This window comes from Mus caroli, chromosome 1, assembly GCF_900094665.2.
Source record: "Mus caroli chromosome 1, CAROLI_EIJ_v1.1, whole genome shotgun sequence".
NCBI classification, from domain to species: Eukaryota; Metazoa; Chordata; class Mammalia; order Rodentia; family Muridae; genus Mus; species Mus caroli.
The window spans coordinates 168,185,981-168,208,180 of NC_034570.1; the positions used below are offsets into that span (position 1 = coordinate 168,185,981).

At 41.5% G+C, this 22,200-nt stretch overlaps 2 protein-coding genes across 3 annotated transcripts; one reads left to right on the top strand and one right to left on the bottom strand.

Annotated features, from left to right (window-relative positions):
• Nucleotides 1-3,068: 3,068 nt before the first annotated feature.
• On the top strand, nucleotides 3,069-6,704 carry LOC110297455 (cytochrome c oxidase assembly protein COX20, mitochondrial). Its single transcript, XM_021166213.2, has 4 exons — nucleotides 3,069-3,274; nucleotides 5,783-5,897; nucleotides 5,980-6,043; nucleotides 6,490-6,704. Exons 1-4 carry the CDS (start codon nucleotides 3,167-3,169, stop codon nucleotides 6,623-6,625), a joined length of 423 nt encoding a protein of 140 aa, XP_021021872.1. The 5' UTR covers nucleotides 3,069-3,166; the 3' UTR covers nucleotides 6,626-6,704.
• Nucleotides 5,158-21,788, bottom strand: Hnrnpu (heterogeneous nuclear ribonucleoprotein U). Of its 2 annotated transcripts, XM_029474536.1 has the most exons (16): nucleotides 20,941-21,788; nucleotides 20,031-20,142; nucleotides 19,866-19,939; nucleotides 17,896-18,035; nucleotides 17,543-17,642; nucleotides 16,889-17,001; nucleotides 16,106-16,369; nucleotides 15,844-15,963; nucleotides 15,351-15,479; nucleotides 15,097-15,265; nucleotides 14,599-14,853; nucleotides 14,175-14,356; nucleotides 13,873-13,944; nucleotides 8,002-13,426; nucleotides 7,654-7,747; nucleotides 5,158-7,234 (listed from the first exon to the last, which is right to left on the bottom strand). In XM_029474536.1, the coding sequence occupies exons 1-14, from the start codon at nucleotides 21,554-21,556 to the stop codon at nucleotides 13,373-13,375; spliced, it is 2,400 nt and encodes a 799-aa protein (XP_029330396.1). In that variant the 5' UTR covers nucleotides 21,557-21,788; the 3' UTR covers nucleotides 5,158-7,234; nucleotides 7,654-7,747; nucleotides 8,002-13,372. The 2 variants fall into 2 exon arrangements, with proteins under 2 accessions (XP_029330396.1, XP_021021894.1); XM_021166235.2 differs by having other exon boundaries at nucleotides 7,654-13,426.
• Between the last annotated feature and the right edge of the window lie 412 nt (nucleotides 21,789-22,200).

A 22,200-nucleotide genomic window follows, 5' to 3' on the forward strand; every position in this document is an offset into this window, starting at 1 on the left:
TTAAATAAAGACTCCATTCAAGTTATTCAGGTCTTGTGGGAGCTGTTCTCTTCAGATACCCTATAACAGGACAAAGGGCCCTTGCAAGTTATCTTCTCATCTCCACACCTAAACTGTAGAACACACCCACACACGTAAAGGTAATAAAAAGATTAAAGCACAAAGTAGCATTTGAAAGAGTACTCAATTATTCTGGTAATAGGGAAGTTTAAATTCTTCCATCAGATTCAGAAACTGTCAAACATTACAAAAGGCGATTCTAAAAATCAATGAGGAAAGTCACTCTCATGGGAATCACACGGGCAACATTTTTGAGAGGACAATACCAGGACCTAACAAAGTGTCCAAGGCTTTTGAGCCAGCTTCCTCATCTAGAAATGTGTTCTACAGAAAATCTTTAGCGTATGCTCAAAGATGTTTGCTGAAGTTTTATGGTTTTGGATTGGTAGGAAAATGTGCAGCTTTCTAAAGAAATGTCATTCAGCAGCAAAAAGCTTATGGGGACACTGTACAGCCATTGAAGGGAGTAGACCTCCAAGTGCTCACAGACACACACACAGGTCAAGAATAACCAAAGGTGGAAAACAGTGCCGCTGGTGCAGCAGGCCCACGTCAGTCATATCAGGTTAATGTAAAAAAGATGTATATAGGAGATTGGAGGCTTTAGTTTTTACTCCATGTATCCATGTATTCTGGTAGGTTTTAAAAATTTTTTGTGCATATATTAACAGTTCTGGGTATCAAATAAAAAACAAGGCCTTGGGTACTCTTTATCCACTGAGCTATACCTTCAAACCCTCCATTGTTATTATCAGTTTTTTTGTGAGACAGAGCCTCACTTTGTAGCTGGCCTTGAAGTCACAAGAAACCTACTCTTTCAACCAGAATGCTGGGCTTTTAGGTCAGAGCCAACACATCTGCATCTAATGTTATTTTAAATGACTCCAAAATGCATTTGCATAATAATTTTAATTAAGAGAAGGAAAACAGATTGGAAGAACACAACAGTTAACTCCTTTGTTAACTATAGTTCCTATGAGGGGGAAACCACACAACCACTCACCCCAATCCTTAGTTAAAAATTCTAGGGCTGGTGAGATGGCTCAGTGGGTAAGAGCACCCGACTGCTCTTCCGAAGGTCAGGAGTTCAACCACATGGTGGCTCACAACCATCAGTAACTAGATCTGACTCCCTCTTCTGGTGTGTCTGAGGACAGCTACAGTGTACTTACATATAATAAATAAATAAATCTTTAAAAAAAAAAATTCTACAAGGCTGATTCTACTGTGACAGTAGAGACCTGGAATGCTGCAAGCCTGGAGCTAAATTATCTTAGGCTATCCTTGGCCTCCTTAATAGCCATTCATTGCCCACTTCTATGTATAGCTTAGCATCTATCCTTGTGACTGTCCTTCTGAAATGTATAAACAGAACACTAACTTCAACCAATCCCAAAGACTGAGCATGTCATCAGATGAAATCTAAGGCCAATAGCCAGAGACAGTCCATGAACTGAAGTGGCTTATCTCTTTTGTTACCATATAAAATTCATAAGACTGTAACACTTTTATGTTGAATATGGTTTAGGGGCAGTTTGAATCCTGTCCTTGGGTCATGATCATTTACATTTTACTACAGGATAAACTCTATTCTCTTCAAAGTAAAGTTGTTTTTTTTCATCCACACCTTCAGGGAGAAGGGGCAAGGGTGAGTTTGTTACTTTTCATTATTAACTGTTAAAAGACAAAACTGAAAAATATTCTATTTTCGTTAAATTAAGAAACTTTAGCGAATCCACGACATTTTTCAAACAAGTGAAATGGACTCCAACTCAGTATACTCTAGCAACGTCTCAGTTAACAAGTAAAATGGTAATGCTGTTTCCTCCGTATTTTTCCCGTCACGTCCTTTATACCGCAATTAGGAATGCAAAAGAATTCCTCTCTCCTTTATGGAATATTACTACCTTAAATATTACCTTCCAGACAAAAATTCAAAGCCTGGCTAGCCAAGAATTTCAGTAGAGCATCCCAAACTGTCAAGATAACAGTTCCTTTTCTAGTCCTAGTAATATTAGAGCATTATACACTTTGTAACTGTCCAGCTTCCTTAAAACAACAACAAAAAAAAACAACTTACTACGCATAAAGAGAAATATAAATCACTTTTACCCCCTGGGATTGGCGGAAAGCAGTTAATGAGCATGAAGAATGAGACAGTAAGCAGTCGGCATGGTAGTTAGGATGAGACCCTCCCAGCTAACACTGACGGGCAAGTAGCGTGCAGCACGTTACATGAAAGGCGGCATGACTCTGCACAATGACAGGCCGGGACATTTTCCGGGGAAGGGCCGTTTGGAACGGAAGAGGCCAAATCGGGAAATAGGTAAACAAAGAAAGGCAAGAGGCCGGGTCCAGGACATTAACCCGAAAACGGAGTCGCCACCGCCTGCTGAACTGGCTGACACTTGGGCCCAAACGACCCATGGTCTGGGTTTCTACCCGCTATGTCACCGTCGCGTCACCCACGGCCTCCCTCCCGAAGGAAGGCGCTTGCCGCCTGACGCATGCCCCTAGGTAGCGGCCGCCTCCATTTTGTCCTGGGTCTCCTCCACGCGAGCGGCGCGCTATTTTTAACCTAAACCTGCGGGCCGGAGGGGGAGGGGCGTGGGCCTGGCGGGCGCTGGGAGGCCGCCGCGAGGGACCGAGGCGGGGGTGCGGGAGGTTGTCAAGGTCACCAAAGCTAGGACAAAGGACACGTCGGGAACGAGGCCCGCGGAAACAGCGCCAGGCGACTTCCGGCAGTGAGGGGGCCGTCAAGCCCGGACTCCCGCCCTCTAAGAGGACAAAGCGGCGCGCGATGCGCGGCCCCGGCTCCGCCCTCGGCGCCCAGCACGGGGACGCGCACAACGGTTGAAATGGCGGTTAAGGCGGAGGAGGGGCTGAGGGAAGCGAGTTTCTCGGTGCTCCTTGACTCGGGCCACCCTGCCTGCGAGACAGGAACCGGTGGCGCTTCTCTAAGGTTGCCACCTCTCGCGTTCCTCATGGTCGGTTGCGGGGTTGGAAAACAGTGTGGCCGGTTCCATGGAACAAAGGAGTGTGCCACGGCGGGCTTCCGGACAGCCTCAGGAACGCTCCCTAAGATGGCCGCCGCCGCGGCGCAGGGATGGGGTGGGCGGAGCCCGTGTTGCTCCGGTCACGGGCCTGGGCGGGGCGATGGAGAGGACTGGTGCCCATGGCGGCCGCCCCAGAGCCCCACGAGACGGAGAAAAAGGTAATGTTCGCCATGGGGCACGGGGGGCGGGGGGGTGCGATGCGCAGGCCGCCACCGGGTTCCCTAGACCTATCCCCACGCCCGCGAGGTATATCAGCGAGCTAGTCCTCATATGCCGGATATATCTAAATTGCCAGTTTAAACTAGTGATGAGCAGGCCTGCAGGGTCGGAAAACGGAGACTAATCCAAAACTAGCATTGGACTTGGTAGAAAGGGCTAATAGAGGGGAAAAGAAAACTCTCAGGAGAGCTGGGCGTGGTGGTGCATGCCACTAGTCTCCGCACTTTGAAGGCTGAGGCAGGGGTAGGAGTTCTGGGCCAGCAAGTCTATCAGTCCTTTTCCTTGCACAGCACAGGAGCGCACTCACAGGTAAGGTAGATTTGTTGGTTCATTGTGAGTACTGCAGTTTGACCTCTTATCAAAAAAGTCTCCACTCTGCATGAAACTGACATCCTACTGGGCTAACGGGACAGTCGAATTTCACCCATTTAAGTTAGCCGGGAAAAAACTGCAGTTTGGCCATGAACTCTTAGGCCTGATAGGCTACAGGAAGGTGGAGACTAATAAGCCATGGTCAAGTGTCTAAAGATGTCATAAGACGCATTTTTGTTAAACAACTAAAACACTACTGATCAAATGAAAACTTGCTAGCTCTACAAGTAAGGTCAAATGTAGTGTTTGCTTCATAGCTCATCTAGACTGCTGAAATTGAACAGTGGACTTGACAAAGATAAAAGACTGCTCTGAAAAATAAAGCCATGAAGGCTTGGGATGGGCACACCTTTTTTAACCAGGCACTTAGGAGGCAGTGAGTTCCAGGATAGCCAGGGCTATAAAGAAAACCTGTCTCAGAAAAGATGTTGGAAGCAAGAGAAACTACTTGAAAATACTTTGGTCGGTTTGCAAAACGAACAAATAAGCAAATGAATAACCAGTCTCACAAACAGGGAGTCGAATAAATGGCATTCAGCTGATGACAGGTCACAAAGAAATGTTAAATCCGTAAAAGGAGGGGACACTGTTACTGGAACGTTGCTACTGCCAAATCCCCAGGCCAGTGGAAAAGCAAGCCAATTACTGTAAATTTTATCAAATGTTTTCCCAAGATTCCCGATGAGATGGAATCTAAGTCTATCTTTGCCTAAACAGTGGTCATGAGCATGTGGGTACTAAATTGATGCTTAAGTAAAAAGAGGAGCATCTAGTTAATATAGTCTTGCAAGGGAACAGAAAAATGGTATTAGGACTTGTTAAAAAAAAAATGTGGAAGCAAGCGGAATCCTCAGAAGGTAAAGGTGATTATTTACCACCTCTGTTGAAGTCTCTGGAGCTCTTGTGGCAAACCTGCCCAAGCCAGGCACCCAGATATGACTTACAGAATTTAAAATCCTTTCAAATGAAAGGATTACATACAAAGCAGTCCTTTGTGGGGAAGACTGGTTTGAGTACAAAACTGGCTTTTAGGACCACTGATGAACTTGCCACAGGAAGCTTGAAAAGGTTTAATGTCAACCAGGTCACCTTTTGCAATGACACACTTAATGGTAAAGGATGGACAGTCAGCTTGTATCCTAGTGTTCTCTAGAACGGGAGTTATAAAACCACCATGTAGGTGATAGGATAAGCAAGGAACAAGTGATCTCTCACAACTCACAAGAAACCCAATTTTAAGCTGCCAGAAGTCCCGTGGCAGAATGTCTCCATGTTCATCATTGGCCATAGGTGTTTGTTCCTCCAGGGTGGTGAACTCCCCAGTAGACCTGTAGTTTATCTTATGTGTGAGAGCTTGATGGTGAGAACAGCCCACAATGATTGAAACTACAACCCTGCTGTATTGAATCATTCAAAAGTTGGGTGTATGATTAAAAACAAGAGAAGCAAGTCATGAGTGAAAGAACAATTTTACTTTAATGAAAACCAGGTTACACGTTCAGGCAGATCCTTGAGCTAAGGGGAGTGCAGTTCTACCCTATCTTTACCCAAACCTAACGTCTTTTCCTCCATTCCCCACCAGTGTTAAGTTTCATCTCTTATGCAGTCATCCTCTAGAAGCATTGAGTGGTATTGCAGAAAACATCTGTGCTTCCAGGGCTGGGATACAAGAGAATGGCTTCTTTTCGCACATGCTATTTTATACAAGTTATGTGTAGTCTTGCATCCTCAAGCTCAGACTGACCTCCAATTCACAGCAATGTAGTTGTGTTTCTTCTTGCTGTGGTTTCCCGATTGCTGGGATTACATTACAGTCACCAGATGTCTAAGACTTGAATGAACAGAATGTGAAAAGTGATTTGGCCCCCATCTCTGAGCCAGTGCTGAGTGACATGTCCTTAGAAGACTGGTCACTTCATAAGTTAATCACTATGCTGCTCATTATTTCAAATGCTGAAGTGAATCCTGAAGTGGCAGATCAGAACTCTTTTAAGTTGGCTGAATGGTAATTCAAAATTGAATAGGAATCCAACTATTTTCTTGTTCAGGCTAAATTCTTTTTCATTTTATCCTAGCCCTTCAAGCTCCTAGGTATTTTAGATGTTGAGAACACTCCATGTGCTCGAGAATCTATACTCTATGGCTNATTAGGATCTATTGTGACTGGACTTGGACATTTCTTGGTGACCAGTGAGTATTTTTCTTAAATTAAAACAGGTCTATTATACTTTTTTCTGCACAGAATTTATGCTGACCATGCTTTTTTCAATAGGTAGAATTAGAAGATCATGTGATGTTGGAGTAGGAGGATTTATCCTGGTGACTTTAGGATGCTGGTATGTTTGCTGGATAAAGTAACAGGATTCATTCAATAAAAATGGATGTGTATATGCACGCACTTGAGACAGGGTCTCTCACTGTGCTGGGATTAAAGCTATGAGCCACCAGTTAGCTGTTTTGATTTTTTGCTGGAAACTATGGCAATATCTAAACCTCTATTATTACCCATTGAATGTTAAACAGATGAGTGGCAGAATTCCATTAAGTTTTGAGTGAGTCAGACCCAAGAGATTCCTACAGTGTTTGTTCTACAACAGGTATAATTATCCTAAGGAGACAAATCTATGTTTTATGTAGCTATAAAGAACATTTGTATAAACACCTTTAAAGTTAGTTTTGGGATAGTCCTCTTTATAAGCATTTTGGAAATCTGTGAATTAAAATTCCTTAGGTTACTCATATAGGAACTAGTAGCTTACTCTTTCTTTTTCATTCTTACAAGGTTCCACTGTAGGTATAATTTTGCTAAGCAGAGGATCCAGGAAAGAATTGCCAGAGAAGGAATAAAAAATAAGATTTTATATGAAAGCACCCACCTTGATCCTGAAAGAAAAATGAAGACCAATAACAGCAGCTAAGCAACTTCAATCAGCTTAAAACCCAAACAACTTGTGAATCAACCATAGTTTAATAAAAAACTCAAAAATGTGTGAACTGTATTGTTTTACATGAAATCCTTTTGTTCTTTACTGCCAGTACAGTATGTTTGTTAGACCATGCCAAAAACATGGAATGTAAAACCTTCCCAAGGTGTCAGCTTAATTACATGTTCACAAAAAAGCACCATCAGCCTGAAGGAGAAATCACACCCGAGCAAGGATATATATCCATTACTGGCCCTAGAACTTTGTGTCAAGATGAGCCAACCTTGACAATTCTGTTTTTTACCTATCCTTCAGTAAAGACTGCTTTCCTTTAATCACCAAGGCCAGCCAGGGTGTAGAGAATTGTGTAACTGTCAGTCAGTGGTGGGCACTGAAGCTACTCATCTGGTAGAAACCACAATTTTGTTGAGTTTGTGTGGACAGTGTACTTTTTATGGTCTTAGCCATATCGCTATGAAAAACCAGATATTTTAAATTCCTTCCAGCTTTATCATTTTGCAGTTATATCTTACCATGAAAGGGAGACCTCTCTTGGCTGGAAACATCTTCACTACTTACAAGTTCATTTTCATAGCAGCACAACTGGATAAAGAGAGTCACAAAGCATTTAGTTTCCTTCACTTGTTTGGACATGCCATTATATATTTATAATTCCCTGACCACTGATCCCTTTAATATTGCATTTGACAATTTCACTGTAATGCCTAGGTCAGCATCCCAGTGTTGGTATTATAGGTGTGAGCCATATCCAGCGTATTTCAACCTACTCTCACCCCATCTACACAATTAAGCTGAGCCTCCTGCATACCAGAAACTTCTGGGTATTTTATCTTCTGTGGTAGCTAAAACTGGTCACAGCCTATGTACCACATAAACCCTGTTTCTCATAAGGTCAGGCATAATTTGAGTTCCATAGCAACATACTACTAGGTAAATTCTAAGACAATAATATGGCCACCCCAACCCAAACTTTTACACTACAAATTTTAAATTCAACCTACCTTCTATACCCTCCATGTACACCGCTTCTTTCATTGTCCCGATAATCCCGAAATGTCATACTAGGTGGTATAGCAGTAGGTACCAGCCAAAAAGCTGATTAAAATAGAATTGTAGTGTTAGTAGTTTTAAAAGTTCTGGGGTAGCTATCTACCATTCCTAGGCTATAATTCCTTTCCCGTTTCCCTCAACCCCTCCCCTCATTGACTCCTTATTTTTCTATCTTAGTAAAAGGACCTCAGGGAGATTTAATAGGAACAGCTTTTTTTCTGGACTTGTGACTTACTGAGTTTGGCAACTATGCTAAAACCAGTATTTGATTTGCAAGCATCTCTTTATAGTCTACGTACCTCTAACTCCATCGATGGTTTCCCTTTGCTTCGATTATATAATGCGGAGGTCTATATAATAAATTCAGGATTCCTGTTTATGCACTTTTCAGCAAAGAGCTAAGGATCAAATAGGGTTTGAATCCTTCTATTCCTAGATAGAAATCTGACAGGTGTCAACGCACCCCTTTAGAAATCATGTTAAATATATACTATTCTTTGGGTACGCAGACCTTAGTAAATAGGAAAATTAAACAATTTCTGTAAGTCTGACTTGTAACAGTCCTTTAAAATCAATTTTGAAGCAGGTTAATGTTCTAGTAATTATATCAGGTCAATATAATAGCCAGAATCCACTACTACCACCCAAATACTGGTACTATAATACATGTTATATTAAGTTCAATTTTTAATATTTTAAACTATTTGAGAGCAAAGCTGTTGCAGCAAGGAAAAATTAGGATATTTTCCAATGTATTACAGTTTATAGCATAATTACTACTAGGTAAAAAGTTGTATTTTAACACTATATTTACTCTACCCTTCCAGTTTCTAATGAAGACATTGACTAAAATTAAATGTTAAAACATTTCTAACTGTAACAAAGCTTATACTGTGTCTAAACTACCTGTTTATGGCATACTCCTTAAGAGAATAACCTGCATGTGCTGTAAGGAAACATGTTCCCTAACAAATGCTTCTCTATCATGGAGACACAACATGCTTTGCCACTCAAATTTAAAGCATATTAAATAGATTTTCTACAACTTCCCTTTGGCTGCCTGCTCTTAGAAAGCCATTGGGTTGTCTTCTGAGGGTACAGCCATTTTTTACTGCACAAACCCAAATATAACTGTTGCCATCAAAACTGAATGAAAACAAGTCCTCTCATGGACTTTACCTAGACTTCATCTTATGTTTTACAATAGTAAAAGCTCTGAGGATGGCATAACCAAAGCTCACACCAAGTTTCCCATTAACTTCAGCATCTGACTTTCTTCATCTTGTTTTTATTCACTTCACTACCACAGTCTGGTCAAGACAGGAAAAAATTTTGGTAAGCAAGGGCAGAAAAGTCCCCTAAAGATCACTGTTAGGGTAAATGTCTTTAAAGCTTAGACTTGATTATAGTCTTGACACTTTACTTCTGATATACAACGGCAAAGTTAGAAAACCCTTCAGAGGATTTTCCTGTCCATTTGGTTGCCAATAGCTTTGTATAAGGTGGTCCTGGAAACCTAGCATAATTGGTAAACATACAAGCAGCAATTAATTTGAATACCTATTAGAATCACTGGAACACATTTAGTTGGGCCCCCTTTACTCTTCACACAGCACATTCACATGGACAGACTAAGAAAAAGGAGATGAAATTTAAATCAACACATTGCTTTTATTTCTAAGCTAACAAGAAAATGTAGTATGCTGGATCACTTGAGTTCTTATCGTCCATGATTCTTCCCTCTCAATTAGCTAAGTACTTAGCTGACAAACTGGAAGCATTTAGGTATGTCTTTAACATCTCAATTCCCATCAAATTTTGATTTGGCTTCAATTTTTTGGCCAGTATCAACTTCTTCAAATGTGTTAAAATGTTAGGCTTTTTAAGTAGATAAACTATTTTCTATTATCTCAAAAACAGTCTAAAGGAAAAAAGGTTAACTAATAACCCAACAGCAGTTCAGCTGTTAATTCAGACTCAAACCCAAGTAGATTTCATAGATTAACTTATACTGATATAGCATTATGCCATTGCTACACAAGCTGTTCAGTTGTCCAAAGAAATGCCTAGAACCTCTTTCTTGGAGGTTTTTACACAATATACACTACCCTAAACTACCATTAGTGACATTGTAAGTTCCCTATATGCATGTTCAGCTAAGTTAAAAAGCAAACCTCTCCACTCACTTCTCTTGGTTCAGGTATATACTAAATTTTGTCATATAGACCTCTTTCCCAAGTTTGTATTTAGGCAGAAGGGTGACTACAAGCTAATGTCTTTCTTGGTAACAGATTACCTATCACTACCTTCAACACATACTAGGCCTACCAGCACTGGGTTTGTAAGATGATTCATTTTCTAAGTGATCATATATAATTTTGCCTTCTGAATTCCACCTTACAAATTAAGTGAAATTCTAGAGCATTTCAATATTCAATCTCCTGTACTTTTATGCAATGGGAGTTAAGGATGTATTGATATAATCATTCCTAAGTTCTTACTTTCAACCTATTTGGTATCAAACCCATGAATTTGCAAATAAAGTAGCATCCACTTAAGGATTCCTGATTCTCTCCACTTATTCTATACCAATGCTGCATTATCTCCTTCAATAAGCACTACAGCTCCAAGGTCTTCAGAAAAAAAAAGGTTAGTGACAGGATTGCAGTCAACCAGACAAAGTTCTTTAAATACTTCTCTTATAAACACGTACCCATACCAAGTACTAATAGTAAGCAAAAAACAAAAACCCTAGAACTCAAACTGCCTAGAACTTTCCATCTTCCTTTTGAAGCATGCCTTGTATCTACTGTATTTGCTCAAATGCCAAGCTAAAAATCATACAAGGGAAAGGCTCTCCATGAGTGTTTTGGACAAACCACAAAACTATCAAGCATTGCCAAGTACTGACCCAGGCACCAGAATATTTAATATGGAGAAGGAAAAGAAAGACTCTTAACAAAGTTTACCCAAAAATAAGTACTGTTGCTAATCTGTCTATGGAAAACAGCTTAAGAATGAATGCTGGAGTGTAGTTATCTGCTACAAATTTTGTTCACTTTAATAAAAAATATATTACATTTATGTAAAAAAGGAATTAGTTTTAAGCTTATTCTACATTTTAAAAAAATCAATTATATTCACATTGATGTACACACAACTAGTCTTTCACACCCAAGTGCATACTACCTAAAATGCCATTGAAATGTGATTAAAATAATATTTGCCATTAAAATAGTCTAGACATTAGTGAGAATGCTTCTTTGCTACTATTAATCTATACCATTTCCCCAGTAACAATGTTAACTAATTTATTACCTCTTAGGTGCCGATAATAGCTCTACCACTGATCTACAATGGCAGCCACCTTCCCCAGCTTTTGGCTCTGCTGGTACTTAATTACAGAGAGAACGCCTCACAATGTAAAATATAGCCCAGGCTGCCCTCTAGCTTCTATCTTTTTTGCCCCTCTGCAGATTGACTACAGACCTTTGTTGTCATGCCCAGCTTGATTATCAAGTCAATTTTGATCCTATCAATATTTGGGATTCTTTTAGTAACTTAAGCCATTTTTCCCCTTTTTGAATGGATTGCCTCTTTTCCATTAAAGAAAACACGTACAGATGTAACTAGTGAGATCACTTCAGATAGCAAGCTTTCCCTCCCATCCAATTTTTCAGGCAATGCATGTAATCATGTTCTACTTTGTCATTTGACCTTTTTTTGTAGCCATGAGTCTCTAGTACTAGGTCTATACAAGATTTTTGAAAGGCACAGATTAAAACATTAGGATAAACACTGAATTGAATTACTCCCCAGAGTTAAGAATATATAATCATAACAATGTTATGTATATAGGGCAGATACTCATACCAATAATGGTTTATAGCAGTTAACTAAGCCGAGAAGATACTACTTTGTAGTGTTATTTCTGAGGCAACCTGTTTGCAGAAACTAGCCTGTAGTAATTCCTAGAGTATAATATAGTATTTTAAAAATCTGATTTAAAACAAAGTACGACAGCAATCAATAATACAGGAAAATCTGAACTTACCAGAAGCAGGCTAAAAACACTAACTAGACTAAATTCTAATTTTAGTTCTACAGTTTGACTCCTGATTCCTCACATCACACAGTGAGGCTCCTTTACAAGATTTAAGTGTTCTGTGCAAACCCAATAAAATTACAATTAGGGGATCTAATTTATCACATAGCTAGTTAAGTTAGCAGCATTGTGTAGTAGTGAAATCAATGACTGGCTTGCATGATGGCTTCTAAAAGCATCTGTTCCCAAAGTTTCATGTATCATATATGTATATATCAGGTGAGGACAGCCATTCACATTTCATAAACATGGTCAACTGAACATTAACTTCTCCCAGCCAGTACCTTTGCCCCTCATAAATGTTAAAAGCAGTCTTGGGGGGAGGGGAAGGGAAGAATTCAACTTTATATTATAATAATCATCAGTATACATTTAAGTTTTTAAAACCTAAATGTTCCAAAGTACAGAGTAAAGAATAAGCTGTCCAGAAAGCACACACTTAAAATTTCTCCTCTTGGGAGTCATACTATAAAGGGATTTAGACCTTGATGGCGAGAATCCCAAACAAGAGTAAAATGAATTCTTTTTATTGCAAACAAACGTCTAAATTAATTTCTCCACCCACTTTCTTTAGAAAGAAAAAGAAATCAGCAGGCTAAGGAGATACCCATTCAAGAACTGACATGATTAAAAATTAAGATATAAATGGGTGACTCACAATTTCATTAGCTTACAAAGATGGTGGAGTTAACTACTACAAGCACACTAGTAATACAGTATTTGTGGGAGAAGGGCATACAGACATAGCTAACTTCATATAGATCCCATTAGACAACTGGATTTACAACAAGTTTTTTTTAATAAGAAATGGGCAAAGCCAGCTTTCTTTTCAGAATCAAAATGCAGAACAAATGGAAAAATTTGTGGTATTTAACCTTCACAAGTTTGAGCCTCCACATATAATGCAACCAAGTTTACATTTTTGAACAGCCCTTCTACATACACTCCATCTTCTCAATCTTGGTTCCAAATTTTATCTTCATTCCCAATTATGCCAATTTCATTGTTAAACAGAAAAAAAAAAGCCTTCCCGTTTTGTCAGAGATTACCCGTCCACTATTACCCGGCAGGCAGTCTAGAGAGGATGGAGTGTATCGTGAGCAGTACAGAATCTTAATGCAATTCATGAGGACCCCCTTAGTCCTTCCATGAATCTGGCTGCTAACATTGCTATTTTATTGTGACAATGACTCCCGACTGTTATTCTCTGTGAGAAATGGGGGAGTAAATGCTTAATAAAAGACACCAGGTACAAAGCAACATTTTACTTTTGTTGTGATAAAAAAAAAGTCACATTTTACAGATAAAATGTAGAACCCTGAAATACTGACACATTCTCTTATCGTGCACAATGCTGAGGTTCTCTTACGATTCACTTTAAAACTGCAATTAAAAATGTACAAAAAAGAAAAGAAAAAAAAAAATCAACCCACAAAGCTTCTAAAAAAGGAACCCGCAGGCACTTCCTCTTGTGGAATGTTTAAAAAGTTAGCCTACTAAAGAAAACAGTCGACTTCTTGTGAAGGTTTTGGAGAAATATGTATCAGTTCGTTTTATTTGGGTATTCAATAATATCCTTGGTGATAATGCTGACTCCATGGCTTCTGACCCCAGAATTGCTGTAAGAGAAAATTTTGTTTTTAAAGAAAAAAACATCAATAAGCCACTCAAATTGTTTTTAGGAAATGACAATGATCTAATTCAGAGTAATTGCTGGAAACAAATTTATCACACTTAATTTCTACATCAGATCAGAGACTTAATTTTAATTTACCAATTACCCATATTATTTACCAATACACATTACCAAAGGAAACACAAGACTTAGGGTTAGTTTATGTAATTAAAACTATTAAAAATGACCATGTAGTAAAACAACCATATGTATTAAATATTACTTTATCTAAAGTAATGTTAAAATCCAGCCTATCCATGGTTACAGTAACAATTTATAGACACTTTGTCCCATTAATGTATAAACTCTTCAATTCCTAGGTAAGAACTTCCATCTCAATCTTGTAAACACAACACTAGAATGTACGTAATCATTTAAGAAACTACTTACACCCTGCTGCCACTGGTTGTAGCCCTGAGATTGATTTTTGTAGCCACGATTATTTCCTCGTCCTCTGAAGTTCTATGAAAGTTTAAAAAAAAAAAACTGTTAAGTAAAGAGCTCTCAAGCAATGGTTGGCTATTTGTTAGGGAGGGGTAAGCAGAAACCCTTATTCCCCAAGCTCACTGTGTTATTAGTGACCTGAAAAAGCAAAGTCCAATAACTAAATTGTTTCACAACTATGTCATCAACGCTGCCAGTTAAGACTCCCAACATCCATTCATCTACAACATTTCAGGGCAAATCAATACCTGGTTATAGTTCCCTCTGTTGGGCATTCCACCTCTGTTGTAATTCCCTCTGTTTGAGTAACCACCTCGGCCAGGAAAAACAGGGCCACGCGGGTATGGATAGCCAATTCCACCACTTCCACCGCCACCACCTCTCTGTGGCATGTTGCCTCTCCTATTATATCCACCACGATTCCCAGGAGCTAAATAAATGCACAAAGGGTTTAGTTTAGCTGTCACAACATTAAGGAAGAGTTAATACAGTTATCTCTTATCATTAACAAAAAAGTAAGCAATGCCCAGTTTTAAGCATACCCAATACACTCCCCTCATTGTGTATTAGTCAAACATGGCAGCAAATTATCGAAGAAACCAACTTCCTATTTAACTTAAAAAATAAACTCATTCATTTTCAAACACCAAATAACAGGCAAAATTAACTTGCCTCCTCCTCTGAAATTGCCACCTCGCATATTGAATCCTCCACGGCCTCTATGGCCACCACCTCTGTTGAACTGGTTCTTGCCACTCTTGTTCTTATTGCTTTTCTTTGAGCCAGTGTTTTGCTTCTTTTCTGGTGGCAGTGCCTTTTTGCTTTCTTCTTTATATTGCTCCAAAAGCTTTTGGGCTTCCTCCTTCTGAAGTTCAACATAGGTTATTTCATCAAAGCATTCTGCAACCTCTGGAAGGGTGAAGTTTCCTACAGGGAATAAAGTCAAACTTATAAGTCAATTATGAAAATGTAAATTCTATGAACTTTATCTCTTAATGTGTTTAATTCTTTCAACTTTCACAGTATCTGATCGTGGCTTCATCACATTCTTTGTATAATAACCATACAAGTTTCTATTTAGCAGATTAATCTAATCTCTAAGTGTGAAGCTATTTTCTAGGTATAAATCACCAAACCGGACTTAAGACAGTAATAAGATGAATCCCATGCCTTTCATCTTGAGGACAGCATGTTCTGGTAGGTCCTTTCCCTCTACTTCCGCCTTCTTCTGTGTCCTCTGCTTATAGTCTTCATCTTTTGGGCACACTACAACAGCTTTCCGCTGGAAGCCTGCAAACAGGCACATTTTTCTTCTCTGGGCAGCAGCAGACACATTTGTCTTGAGGGGAAAATGTTAAAGACGTTAATGTTACACCTTACCAATTATCAGTTAATTTCTCTTTAACTTCAAAGCTACTACTTACCTGATCCAGAATAAAATTCCGCTTCTTCCGGGCAGCAATCTCTATAAACTTGCCAAGACACTGCGGGGCTCTCTGCAGCAGTGTGTTCAGTTTTCCAGTGTCTGCCATTTGCTTCTTAAAACCTGCCACCTAACAAAAGATTGTAAAAAGCTTAGAGCTACAGGGACCAGGCATCATTTTATAAATACTCAATTGCATCCTTTCAATGGTAACCAAAAAATATGTAGCTTTTGGTACTGCTGTTAATGACTTATGAAAACGCAGACACTGAAAGATATAAAAGCTTAAGTATTCCCAATTTGTTTTAGCAAAAATCATTTCCTCTAAGAGATTAATAAATGAAAACACAAGTCAACATTAACCCAGGATAATTTCTGACCCCGTTTATTTGTCATAGTGCTGAAGACTAAAGACAGGGTATAGTGTTTTGCCTGCCCTTTCTTTGCTCTACTCCCCACTCCTTCTCAACACTTTAATTTCAATGATTACTTACCATCATCTTGTCCATAATCGTATTTGTTCCAAGAATGTTGTATTTGCCAGGGTTTTCAGCTGCGTGTTTAGTAACCCAGGTAGTTTTCCCAGCTCCTGGCAAGCCAATCATCATTACAACCTACAGTGAGAAAAACAAGTGCCATCACTACTTTGTCTCTCAGCAGTAAATGGTAACAAATCTATAATCTACTCATTCTTTACCCTTCTCCTAATGTCAACTGCAACACATTCTACACCATCACACAATAAAACAAACCTACCTCACAGTCCTTCTTCTCTTCAGGTCCTTTTGGTCCTCTAACTCGGTCCTCTAAGGGGACATTTTGGATAAAAGTACAGTCTTCAGGTATTGGAAAGTATGGCTTTTCCTTTTGACCAAAATTAAATTCAACTGCGCAGTTATGGCAGAGAACATGTGGGAATAGTGGCCGGTCAGCGAGAACTTCCTTACTGATCTTAAAGGCAACACCAAGATCTTGTCCATTCTTCGCATAAGAGAGTTCAACTTCATCAGTTTCAAAGTTCTGTTGAATAGAATTTTTTTAAAAATCAGATCAGAAGACAGCAACAGATCCCATTATAGATGGTTTAAACTCCCTGTAAGGTCTCTCAACTCACCAAGACACACGTTACCATGTTTAGGTTAATGCTAAGAACTAATGGTTATAAACAACAAGTCCCAAGAATCAGGCCTTAGATACATATTTTTTCAGACCAATTTTTTTCCTTTTAAAACGTGTTAATAATGATCCTTCAAACAACAACCTTCTATTTTCCCAGTTTCAACGGCTTTTGTGTGTCCAAGGTTCCATGTTAGGCAACTTCCTGTCACTAAAGCTGGAGCTGCTGCTTCTTCCCTCCCAGAGAAATCTCAAGTAGTGAAAGATATCCAAACTCAGGTCCCCTCACCTTACACACCACAAATCCAACCACTGAGCCTGTGCCAAGCCTCTCCTGTTTTAGCTTAGAACCGTTGCATATATTTAACCACACTGGTAAGAATCTTTTACCTACATAGCTAATAACATTTACAGGTAACTTACAGCAAAGCATGTAATCACATCATTTTCATCAAACTTCTCCCCATAATCTTCTGTCTCACAGTTGCACGTTTTTATTCCTTTCAGAGAATACCCGTAAGAAAATTCTTCTTCACCTTGGGGGAAAAAAAACATACTTAGTTATCTAAGCAGTCCAAAGATCCACCTAACCTCCATTTAAAATCTATGCTATGAATTATTAGTGTGCATACATACAATCCAACAATCTAGCATGCCTCTATACAACAGATGCCTAAGTGACATAAGGTCAGGCAGGATACATAAACTGACAATCTAGCCAGGTAGTGGTGGCACAAGCCTTTAATCCCAGCACTTGGGTGGCAAAGGCAAGTGGGTTTCTGATTTCAAGGCCAGCCTGGTCTACAGAGTGAGTTCCAGAACACCCAGAGAACCCTGCCATAGAAAAACCAAAACAAACAAAAAAATCTGCATGTCAAAAGCAATCTATTTCAACTGTCTGTAAACCTATAAAAGGAAAAAAACCCAAACAAACAAAAACAGCCCTATCCTTGCCTGATAGCTTTAAAATAGCAATACTGAATGCGTAAAACCAGGTCAAGGCTTACAACATACCCTGGTCTCACGTTATACTATAACCAGATCCTAAATGATTGTTATACTCAAATGTAAACTTACCAAGCAACATTCCACTTGTGGTTAGTGACCAGCCAATCCGAACTTCATGTATATCAATATCTTTTGTATATAAGTGTCTTACTGGAATCTTCTCTGTTACCTAAAAATCAGACAACTGCCATGACTTAGCTGTAGAACACAAGACAATCCCCTTGAACTCTAGCTTACTTCATTTGGGCTGTAAGTAGACTAACTGTATTATTATTAAAAAAAAACAAAAAACAAAAAAAAAAACAAAAAAAAAACCCAAACCAAGTCTGTTGAGAACTCCCTTTTATTTCAGAGAGTTCCTTTTGACCTATACTAAACCACTGAATACAAATAGGTTCTCAAAAGTCACAAAACTCATTTACCTTCATCTCAAAGCAGACTTTGCCTTTTGACACACCGTAGGAAGCTCTTCCTCCAGCCCACAGGAAAGCAAAACTCTCCATAGTAAGGGAAGAAGCACTCAGACGGTCTCTCGAAATTTTAAAATGCAGATCACAATTATCTGAAATTACATCACATATTATCCTTTTGATATCCAAACTATTTCAGCTCTGAAGACATAATTTAGCCTTTTTTCCCATCTAATTTATTACTACAGAACTTTTACATGCTTTCCTTCCTATTCTCATTTTAAGCCCCACTCCCCCCAAGGCAGCCTTCACTGACCATATACTAAAGTCAATTGCCAATTAAAGCCAAAATTTGCAGTGCTAAATGATTTAAACAACGCAACATTAATACATACCTGCTCTGCTCTTTACCTTGTTTTAGAGGCAAGCAGTAGAGGACAGCAGGAAATCAAAGTGAAGCAAGCCAGAACCAGGTAGAATTACCAGTGACAATTAAAAACTGAAGGGAAGCCACCAAATATTTAAGAGAGCTGCTGATTCTGTGCTTTGTAAACTAACATTAGGGTTCCAGAACCTTAATTCTGAAAACTTGTCACTCAGCCAGCTTGAACCCGTAAACCTGGAAGTCTAACAAGTGTTAATGTGTAGCCTTTTAAGGTTCCTTTACCCAGTCTGAAATGGTGTCACAACTAGGAATTAACTACTGCCTGGATTATACAAATCCAGTCTTAACCTTACTATCTTTGGGTGACTAGGGCTCATTAACTGGCAGCTTCTCAGAATTCTCACTTGGCAACTAATGTTTAAATTAGGGAGTGGTTCACTTTTATTGAACTCATCTGCAGTTTGAAATTCTCCTTAAGCTTTGTTCTTAAAATTCCTGACTGCTGACAAAATTAAAATTTATATATTACAAATAGTATCTGACTGGACTCTAAGTAGCAATGTTAACTCTTCTCTTGAACCATTCCTGTAACTACCTTATAAATTTCAAAGTATTTTACATTTCAGTAAAGAACAAAACTCCCAAAGAATCAGTTGTTTTCTCCTTTAAGTCATTAACTGACTGTAAAAGGTATGCAGTTAGAAAGCAGCCATGTTTTACACTTAACTCTCAGGGCTCTCAACAATTTGTACAGGGAAACATGAGAATCCAAGCCTTTAACCCCTTCTACCAACCAAGTGAAATCCTGTAACTAAGCACTGATTTGTACTTTTATTCTGCTCACACCAAAAGATATGTTCTTACTAAATACTGAACTGACTGACTTCTCTAAAGGATAAAAATACAAATCTGACAGACAGCTAAAGCCCATTTCATGGTTTGCAATACTTCCTCATATTCAATTGCAACCCAACTGGGTTAAGTAGCATATTTACAGTGCTGCCATTGATACCATTCGCTGCTGAAGAAAGCTAGTGGCTCAGATAGCCCACTGCTGCTGCCCCAGGTCTTTGGAAGAAATCAACTTATGTTAAAGCAGCAGCTACTGAACTGGAATTGAGAACAAAAGAGCAGTTATTGAAAGTTAATATTACAATCCTTAGAATAGGGAATACACTTGTGTGCTAATGGGAAAATCAGTAAGTATTCAACTAGCCCAAATAGCTCACTTAATATAGTTCCACGAGAAAAAACTAAATCATGTAATCTAAGGACAAGTTACAGGCAGGTTTTTAAAAAAACAAGTTTCTGGTAGCTGAGCAAAAATTATTTAGTTTTACATCCCCAAGTACTGAGAAGTTTCAACTCAATAAATATTACCAATTACTAGAGCTTGTTAAATCAATACAACTGAAGTGATATTAATATTAAACTACTGTAGCCTGAGCATAAGCTACTACCTTCCTGCTTTAAAATAAGTTTCTTAACTGTTTTTTTCCGCTTTAAGATCAACACATTTTATTTTTCCTAACACTTAAAACCAATGTAACACTGCACTTGAAAACGAGCAAAGAGCGGGAAAGTCCGCCTCACTTACAAGTATCAAGACAAACCACTGTGTCATCGAAGTGTTCGTCTTCTTCTTCAACAGGTGGCTGAGGAGACTTGGCTCTGAAAGACAGAATTGTCTCCTGATAAAGCTTTCCCCACCTTGTATACAAAAAGAGCGGGCGACAGTTAAAACTGGGTGAGGAGCCTCTACCTGCTGTACTTGTTTTCTTCGATGTACTCAAAATACCCTCGGCCATGATCTTCTCGCGGTCTTTTAACGCCTCTCTTTTTATCTCCACCTTTCTGTTCTGTTTTGCCGTCTCCTATAACGACACAGAACACCGCCTTAAAGCACCAGGCCGAAAACTAAATAATGGAGTTAAGCACCTTTTTTCTGTTTCGAGCCTCAAGAGCTGTTACTGATTATTTTTTTCTGACTGGTTCTGTGACTTTTTAATCGACAAATGAGAATTAAAACAAAAAAATTCAGTCTGGACTTGGACTGGAGACAGTGACGCAGTCTAAAGACTGAACTTGCACAGCCTACCGCAACCTTCCAGAAAGCATTTTTTAAAATAAGTGGAAAAAAAAAAAAAAGCCCGCCCCCCCCCGGGCCCGCGTGCCCGGGGCCCCCCTCAAACGGGGGGGGGGGGGGAGCCTGGGCCCACCTCCCCTCCCCCACACGAGCCCGCGTGCCCCGCCGCCGCATTGTACTGAGCTTCCGCCCCGCTCCCCGCGCCTGCCGCCGGAAGTGACGTCACCCGGAGCCCCTGCGCTCCTTGCACAATACCGCGGCGCTAAGCCGCCAAAGCCCGCCCGCTCCGGGACCTTCGGGCTTCTCCCCTCCCCCCACCGCCGACATGTGCCCGGACCGCGCGCACGCAGCGCCCCAGCGCCGGCGCTCCCGCCCGCCCCCCCCCCCCCGCGGCAGCTGCAGTTCCCCCCCCCACCCGGCGCCCGACATACATAATGGAGGCGCCGCCGGCATGGCGAGCAGAGCCTCCCCCACCCCCACCTCCCGCGGCGCTCGTCCCGAGGGGCCCCGGCAGGCCTGGGGCACGGTCCCCACCGCCGCGCGCACCCATCACGCAACACTCATCCGCCACCTTCCGCCTTCTTACCTCCCGCCTGCTGTTGGCCCTGCCTCGCCCCTGGCGGCGCCACCGTCACCGCGAAGAGCGAGGTGGGGCCGCTGCTCTTGCCCGCGGCCTCCTTGCCGGCACCACGCTGCTGGGAAGGCTGCTGCTGCGCCGCCGCTGCGGGCGGTTGGGACTGCTGCTCCCCGTGACCGTTCTCGTCGCCCGCGCCCTCCTCCTCGTCGCCGAGCTCGTCTTCCCCCTCCTGGAAGCCCTGGTCGTCGCCGTTCTCGTCTTCCGACGCTGCCTCCTCCTCCATCGCGCCCGCGTCAGCCGCCCCCGCCGCCCCGTTCTCCTCGCCCAGCTCCATCTGGTCGCCGTCCAGAGCGGCGATGCCCTCCTCCTCTTCGTCGTCTTCGGCGCCAGCCGCGGCCTCCTGCTCTAGGCCCGCTCCCGAGCGCCCGGCCGCATCGCCACCTAGGTCGAGGCTGCCGTTCCCGGGCTCCATAGCGGGGCGGCCTCCTGCCTCGTTGTCCAGCGCGGCCTGGAGTCGATCCATAAGATCGGCCTTGAGGCCCTTGTCGGAGAGGCGCCGCTTCTTGAGCTCCTCCTTCAGCTCCGACACCTTCAGCTTCTTGACATTAACAGGCGAAGAACTCATGTTGAGGGCCCCGGTTCCCCGCTGACTGCTGGCTCCCTCGGCCTGTGGCGGCGGCTGCTGGTCGGCCCGGGCGGCGGCTGCGGCTGGAGATGGCTGAGTGCTGCTGCAGAACGGACCCGCCTGGTGTCGAACGGCGCCAATTCCTTTCACCGAGTTCGCGAGGCAAGACGCGGAGACTCGCCCGGCGCGAGCGAGCACGCAACGTCCTCTCGCAGGGGCGGCGCCGCGCACGTAATATAGCCGCCCCGCCCCCTGCCGAGGAGAGGCCCGCTAGAGCGGCTGCGCGCGCAGGCCCCGCCCCGCCCCCACGACGCGACCTCCGCGCTGGGCCCGGCCGCGCAAATGGAGGCTCTTGGAAGCCACCTTTCGGTTAAACGGACCCGCTGCAGTGGCCGCCGGCCTTTCCGGCTCTTGAGTCGCCGCGCTCCACCGGCGCTCTGCCTTCTGTCTCCCGGCGGAGGCTCTCCTCCACCCGCCTTCAGTCCTCACCTGGCATTTTCCACTCGAGAACAGCCTCCTTTCTTCCATCTTAGTTTAGTTTTTTGGTTTTCGGGGTTTTTTGTTGTTGTTTCTTTTTTTTTTTTTTTTTTTTTTTTTTTTTTTTTTTTTGTCCCTCCGGCTCTAGTTTTTAAAAAATCTCTTCA

Excerpts from the sequence above, each read along its gene's own strand:
- Hnrnpu (XM_029474536.1), bottom strand. The coding sequence starts at position 21,556 with ATGAGTTCTTCGCCTGTTAATGTCAAGAAGCTGAAGGTGTCGGAGCTG. Across the intron at positions 14,854-15,096 it reads TGCTGTCCTCAAGATGAAAG|GAAACTTCACCCTTCCAGAG; the intron begins GCATGGGATTCA and ends TATTCCCTGTAG. Across the intron at positions 13,427-13,872 it reads ACAACCAGTGGCAGCAGGGT|CAATTCTGGGGTCAGAAGCC; the intron begins GTAAGTAGTTTC and ends TTTCTCTTACAG.